Below are 7,966 nucleotides of genomic sequence, written 5' to 3' on the forward strand. Positions count from 1 at the left end.
CAGTATTCAGGAGGATTGCTGTGACTTTTACATTGGGGAAACTAAACAGACGCTGGCCAAGAGGATGCCACAACACAGAAGAGCTAACAAGTCAGGCCAGGACTCCACCTGCAGTCTACACCCATCTACAGGCCAGTGGCCACTGCTTCAAGGATGAGGACGTGCAGATCCTTGATGGGGAGGAACACTGGTTTGAACGGGGAGTCAAAGAGGCCATCTATGTGAAGAGGAAATTACCATCCCCAAACCGGGGGGGGGGGGGGGCTAACAGTGCATCTATCGCCATCTTACAATGCTGTGATTGCAAACATTCACAATCCTCTGTGAAGAGTACACATGGCCAATGTAACTCTAGTTAATGGTCATGGCCGTGTTTTTATTTGTTTTTTTGCGGCGATGGTGGTCGGCTGGCTCAGGTCCTGGGCTGTTCCGGTGGCGTCTGGACGCTGCTTGGCATCCTCCTCATCATTTTCTTCATATATTTTATAATTCCATTATAGTCCTCTTATCCTCTTTCAGTGCTGTATTCTGTAAATTGTGTAAACACAACATCCATTGCACATTGTCCGCCTTAGGAGAGAGATCCCCCCTCTGTTGCTCTCCCTGATGTTTCTTCCTAATTTTTCCCCCTGTCAAAGTTGTATTTTTTTCTTTCTTTTTATTTTTTAGGGAGTTGTTCCTTATCTAATGTGAGGGTCTAAGGACAGGATGTTGTGTTGCTGTAAAGCTTCTTGAGGCAAATTTGTAATTTGTGATATTGGGCTATATAAATAAAATTGACTTGACTTGACATAAGAAACTGATCGTTGGTTTGGGTCATTATGCCACTGTGTTGTTTATAAGGGTGGGTACCTGCAGTCAGCTGACACTGAAGAGGCCACTTAGATGAGTGATGAAACGTTTCTCTCAATAAAACACTGTGTCCAGATGAGCTGACTCGACTTTCTGGTATTTGTGATTGGATAATGATGTGAGAGGGGGGGTGTTGTGATTGGATACTATGAGGTGTCACTCACGTGATCAGCATGGCCTGATTTTCTCGATCTGTGGAGGAAAACAACCGCCATTGTGAGTGATGGCAACAGAAGGCTCCGCTTTGAATCGCAAAACAACTCCAAAGTTCTGAGCAGAAAAACAATGACTGTAAAAATGCACTTTAACACCAACTGGTTTTACTGGTCAGGTTTTACTGGGGGAGCTGTGTGAATGCGGGGCGGGCGGAGGAAGCTAAATTTTTGAATTCAGAATTTGTTTTAATTTGATCAGGAATATTTCCCATTTTCTAGGAATGTGACTTGGTGTGCTTTTCATTGTGAAACTCAGAACACAAAATTATAAAGGAATTATAAATATATATAAAAAAATAGTTTTTTGGACTTTGTGTATGATATGGCTTCAGATTTCTATATCTGTGAAATGAGTGAAAGTATTTGTTAATAATATGAATAATTTTCCAGGACTAACTGTGATAATCATGCCATGTTCATTAAGAGATGAATGAAAATGAAAAACAATACAATAATTATGGTTATGATGATGTACTATATTCAGTTATGGCGGATGGTTTCTCTGCTACAGGGCAGAGGACTGATGCTGCTGGTTATAATCCTGTCTTTCTCCACAATAAAGGGTAATATATATAATTAATGGAAGGAAGTTAAAACCCCCCTTCTCATTTTTCAGTTTACCCATCAAGCATTTCATCTTCATATCGCTTGACATTTATTTTGCACAAACAAGACGAGGAAACAGGAAAAACAGCTAATCCAAAATGCTAATTAAAAAAACCCTGCAGGTCTGTCGACATTTCATCTCAGCACCCCTAAAAATAACCAGAGTGATAATAATTAATTAGCATTATCATCATTTTCTGAAATAATTTTACGTTAGATTTTGCGAACTTGTCTGTTAGACAAGTTCAAATGACTTGACCAGGGGCGTTGCTAAGCCTATTTTAGGGGGGCTAAAAAGCCCCCGTAGAATTTTCTTTACCCCCCCTCAAAATGAATGTACATTATTAGTTTAAATCATCAATAGTTTTTTCTCATTACATTTTCATTAAAATCGATCGAATTGTTCCATTGCGTCTCCAAATTCCCAATGTACCCAGTAATAAATAAATAAATAAATGAAGTGTTCCTGATTCCTGATTTTCTCAAATCCTTCAGTGTATCGGGAGCACAGACCGTTCAGTTTAGTTTTCAGGTGAAAAGGTTTCTGTTGGACCCTGACAGTGTTGTTTGCTCTTAATGTTGACCTACACACCACTGAACAAGACAGACTATATTTTTTATTAGTTTTTGTTTTATTCCATTGATCAAACAAGTTCAAATATTTATCAGTAACTCTCCCATTATTATGACATCACTCATGTCAGGTTTTACATGTGTCTGACAGTTAAGGGTCAAGATTGGGAGGTGAAAGGTCACTCACTTTGCAGCATGTCAGTGTAGGCGTTGTCGGCGACGGCGTAGATGTGGGGAGGGGTCTCTGTGCGGCGCCTCCCCTTATAGGCTGCCACCACGCTGGCAGAGTAGACGGGCAGCCATTTGTAAGGGTTGACAGTCACACAGAACAGACCAGAGTAAGTCTGATAGGGACAGACAGACAGACATCCGTCATTTAAGACCAACAGCCAGGGACAGACGAGCTAGTATCAAGCTAGTCAACCAGCTAAGTGGTTACATTAATTAACTGATCATCTAATGGCCCGAGGTTAGACTTTATTAAACAACTAACATAATGGATGACTACTTTAAAAGTACCAAAAAAAACCTAAATTAGTCAGTAAGTAACTGGAGTAAGAGTAGAGTTAAATCTGTTTGACTATCTCGTGTCTCTAGTTTAATAGAGTACAGTTGTAGTACTGACGTAGATCATCCACATGCTGTATCTCCTGCGCAGGTTGAACAGGACCGAGGCCTCATTCAGGTGAGTCAGCATCGCCATGTCCTCGAGCATGTCAAACTTTGGAGGATTCATCTGCTGCAGGTCATCCTCTTTTACTATCAGAAACTACAATACACACACAAACACACATATATTTAAACCCACATGTAACAAACATACACATGGTCATCAGCCTTTATTTCCATGTCAGGGTACTTTAATTTTAACCAATTAATTGATATCTGACTGATTTAACTTGGAAGTTGGACAGACACATTTAGCTCTGCTTTCCTAGAATGACTGATAAATATCACAATGTGACGAGTAAATATCATGATATGACCAGTAAATATAATGTGACAAATAAATATAATAATATGACTAGTAAATATCATAATGTGATGACTAGTAAATATAATATGACTATTAAATATCATAATATGAATAGTAAATATCATAATATGACTAGTAAATTATGATATGACTAGTAAATATTATAATGTGATATGACTAGTAAATATAATGTGACTAATAAATATCATGATATGACAAGTAAATATAATATGACTAGTAAATATGATATGACTAGTAAATATCATAATGTGACTAATAAATACCATAATATGACCAGTAAATATAGTATGAATAGCAAGTACCATAATATGACTAGTAAATATCATGATGACTAGTAAATATAATGTGACAAATAAATATCATAGTGTGACTAGTAAATATCATAATGTGACTAATAAATATAATATGACTAATAAATATCATGATGTGACTAATCGATGTCATAATGTGACTAGTAAATATATGACTAATAAATACAATGCGACAAGTATCATGATATGACTAGTAAATATAATGTGACAAATAAATATCATAGTGTGACTACTAAATATAATCTGACTAGTAAATATGATGTGACTAATCAATGTCTTAATGTGACTAGTAAATATCATGATATGACTAGTAAATATAATGTGGCAAATATCATAGTGTGACTTGTAAATATCATAATATGACTAGTAAATATCATGATGTGACTAATCAATGTCATAATGTGACTAGTAAATATATGACTAATAAATACAATGCGACAAGTAAATATCATAATATGACTAGTAAATATAATATGAATAGTAAATGTCATAATATGACTAGTAAATATAATGATATGCCTAGTAAATATAATGTGACAAATAAATATCATAGTGTGACTACTAAATATAATCTGACTAGTAAATATCATGATGTGACTAATCAATGTCATAATGTGACTAGTAACTATCATGATAAGACTAGTAAATATAATGTGACAAAAATCATAGTGTGACTTGTAAATATCATAATATGACTAGTAAATATCATAATTTGACTAGTAAATATCATAATATGACTGGTCAATAATATAATATGACTAGTTAATATCGTTATATAACTGGTAAATATAATTATGACAAATAAATATAACGATGTGACTAGTAAATAACATAATATGACTATTAAATATCATAATATGTCTAGTATATATCATGATATGACTAGTAAATATCATAATGGGATTGGTAAATATAATATGGCTAGTCAATATCATAATGGGACTAGCAAATGTCATTATATGACTAGTAAATATCGTGAAAGACTAGTTAATATCACAATATAATATCATGATAGAAATGGTAAATATAGTATGAGCAGAAAATATGATGTGACTAGTAAATATCATAACATGACTAGTAACTATCATAGTACAACTAGTAAATAGCCTAACATGACTAGTAAATATCATGATGTGACTAGTAAATATCAGCAGATGTTACTGAGTTCTACTGATTAAAACAAAGTAAATGAGTCAGATTTTATCTCATCTCATCTCATCTCATCTCATCTCATCTCATCTCATCTCATCTCATCTCATCATCAGCTGCTTCTCCGGGGTTGGGTCGCGGTGGCAGCAAGCTAAGTAGGGCACTCTAGACGTCCCTCTCCCCAGCAACGTGCTCCAGATCCTCCTGGGGGATCCCAAGACGTTCCCAGACCAGATTGGACATGAAGTGCCTCCAGCGAGTTCTGGGTCTACTCTAGGGTCTTCACCCAGTTGGACATACCCGGAGAACCCCCAAAGGAAGGTGCCCAGGAGGCATCCTAATCAGATGCCCAAACCAACTCAAATGGCTCCTTTCGACACAAAGGAGCAGCGGCTCTACTCCAAGCTCCCTCCGGACGTCCAAGCTCCTCACCCTATCTCTAAGGCTGAGCCCAGACACCCTACGGAGGAAACTAAATTTCAGCCACTTGTATCCACAATCTCACCCTTTCGGTCACGATCATAGGTGAGGGTTGGAACAAAGATTGACTAGTAAATTGAGAGCTTTGCCTTCTGGCTCAGCTCCCTCTTCACCACAACGGTCCAGTACAATGTCCGTGTTACTGCTGATGCTGCATCAATCCGCCTGCCTATCTCCTGCTCCATCCTATCCTCACTCGTGAACAAGACCCCTAGATACTTGAACTCCTTCACTTGAGGCAAAAACTCATCCCCAACACGGAGGGAGTAATCCACCATTTTCTGGTAGAGAACCATGGCCTCAGACATGGAGGTGCTGACTCTCATCCCGGCCATTTCACACTCAGCTGCAAACCACCTCAGTGCACGCTGGAGGTCACATTCTGCTGAAGCCAACAAAACCACATCATCTGCAAAGAGCAGAGCAATTCTGAGGTTCCCAAAACAGACATGCTCCTCACTTTGGCTACGCCTTGAGATCCTGTCGATGAATATCACAAACAGAATTGGAGACAAGGGACAACGTTGGCAGAGTCCGACACCCACCGAAAACATGTTGGACTTTGTGCCGAGAATGCGGACACAGCTGTCACTTTGGTTATACAAGGACCGGACGGCTTGTAGCAACTGCCCCAGTACCCCATACTCCCAGAGTACCCCCCACAGAGTGCCTCAGGGTACATAGTCATAATAAGCCTTCTCCAAGTCCACAAAACACATGTAGACTGGCTGGTCAAACTCCCATGCCAAGGCCGCTCTGATGGCCGAGCGGAATAAACAGCTGTTCTTGCAGTCCGCTCGTTGTGTGGCTGGGAGGTTCATATCCCAGACTCGCCGTAACCGGTCACGGCCAAAGCGTTCACGGGGTAAGGCATTCATTAGGCCACCCTTACCCGAGGGATAGTGGGTGTAGATCGGTGTAGTATTTGGGGAGTCGCCATTCTCCAGCGACCCCTCTGGCCCATCCGGGTGCCTGCAGCCAAGCAACCAAAAGCATTCTCCCTACGTCTCGTTCGTGGCCTGAAGGTAATGCAATCCATGCGAGGCTTCAGCGTGTAAAATAGCGAGAGCAGCCGACGCGAGTTTGAAAGAAGCTGGTGTTATGACTAACTCCTTCCTGTGGAAACGTGAGCCAGGTGAGTTATTCAACAAGAGTTCCGGCCATATGCCATTGGGTTAATCGGGTGGGATAAGGCAAAAAACTAGAAGAAGAAAAAAACTCCCATGCCTCCCTCAGCACTTCCACAAGGGTAAAGAGTTGATCCGTTGTTCCACGACCAGGACAGAATCTGCATTGTTCCTCCTGGATCCGAGGTTCGGCAATCGGTCGGAGCCTTCTTTCCAGCACCCTAGAGTAGATTTTCCCAGGGAGGTTGAGCAATGTGATGCCCTGATAATTGGAACACACCCTCCAGTCCGGTGGGTCACGTCATGGACCCACCACACTCAGGGACGAGCATTGGGGTAGGGTGTAATGCAGGCCGGGCGGCAGGCAAAGGTGGGGACTGGGACGTAATGACTTCCAGCATTACAGTTTGGTCCTCAGGACATGGAATGTCCCCTCTCTGGCAGGAAAGGAGCCTGAGCTGGTGCGGGAGGTGGAGCGGTACCAACTAGATATAGTTAGACTCACCTCCACACGTAGCATAGGCTCTGGTACCCAATTCCTGGCGAGGGTCTGGACTCTCTTGACTCAGATTTGTCCATTTAAAAACACAGAGCGGCTGACTGGGTCTGTTGTAGTCTGTCTCAATAAACTATACAGCCATCACAGTAAACTGGTTTCTACTGAAGGACTGTCCATCACTACCTTCCTGTTTCTATTGGTTAGCCTGGTCTGGTTTGATTTGATGTTGTTATTCCCTTCAACTAGAAATAGAGGACAGCACTCAGGAGGAAATGACAAAACTCATTTATATTGAATAACCTACTAAGTGTTTCAGTATCTGAGTGACTATCAGGTTAACCGACTGACCCGTCCGTCTTTGGTTTCCACGGTGGTCCGGTCTCCATTCAGCTCTTTCGTCTCAACCTCCACATACGCCTCAGCCTCATCTGGCATCCACACACGCTTCGTACCTGTAACACACACACACACACACACACACACACACACACACACACACACACACACACACACACACACACACACACAAACAGGCTCATATGAAAACAGACCCACATACAGATGTGTTTTATATATATATATATATATATATATATATATATGTGTGTGTGTGTGTGTGTGTGTGTGTGTGTGTGTGTGTGTGTGTGTGTGTGTGTGTGTGTGTATGTGTGTACCATCAAAGGCCTGGGCCTTGGCTGCCAGTTGTTCCAGGTTTGTGAGGCGAAGGAAACTGGCTGCTTCTCCAAACTCCTTCATCTCCAGGAACCGAGACATCTGGACCAAAAACAAACACACACACACACACACACACACACACACACACACACACACACACACACACACACACACACACACACACGCACACACACACACACGCACACACACACACAACACACACACCATCACACCTCATCCTACAGACACACTTCAGTAGACTACTCCAGAACAAGTGAGTTGTAGGAGACATATGGACCACTTAACTAAGTTACACAAATCTCAAAACTACAAACCATCAACTGCAGTACACGACTGCAGGCTGGAACCTCAAGTCCTCTAAACAGAACAGAACCCCGTCCCTCAGCTGAGTCACATTTAGTTAAGTCTGGTAAGCAGGACACAAGTTCAGATGTGTTTGAAAACATGGAGTTTTTCTCCTC

General features: G+C 41.0%; 1 protein-coding gene across 1 annotated transcript in view; it reads right to left on the minus strand.

Moving 5' to 3' along the window:
- The window catches only part of LOC130108309 (myosin-7B-like), a 64,022-nt gene extending 56,439 nt beyond the window's left edge, over positions 1-7,583 (minus strand). The window contains exons 1-5 of the mRNA XM_056275203.1: positions 7,484-7,583; positions 7,158-7,261; positions 2,872-3,015; positions 2,434-2,590; positions 1,017-1,044 (exon numbers count right to left, since the gene is read on the minus strand). Coding sequence (XP_056131178.1) covers positions 1,017-1,044; positions 2,434-2,590; positions 2,872-3,015; positions 7,158-7,261; positions 7,484-7,583 — 533 coding nt within the window. The remainder of the gene's footprint in view (positions 1-1,016; positions 1,045-2,433; positions 2,591-2,871; positions 3,016-7,157; positions 7,262-7,483) is intronic.
- Between the last annotated feature and the right edge of the window lie 383 nt (positions 7,584-7,966).

This window comes from Lampris incognitus, chromosome 2, assembly GCF_029633865.1.
Source record: "Lampris incognitus isolate fLamInc1 chromosome 2, fLamInc1.hap2, whole genome shotgun sequence".
Taxonomy (NCBI): Eukaryota; Metazoa; Chordata; class Actinopteri; order Lampriformes; family Lampridae; genus Lampris; species Lampris incognitus.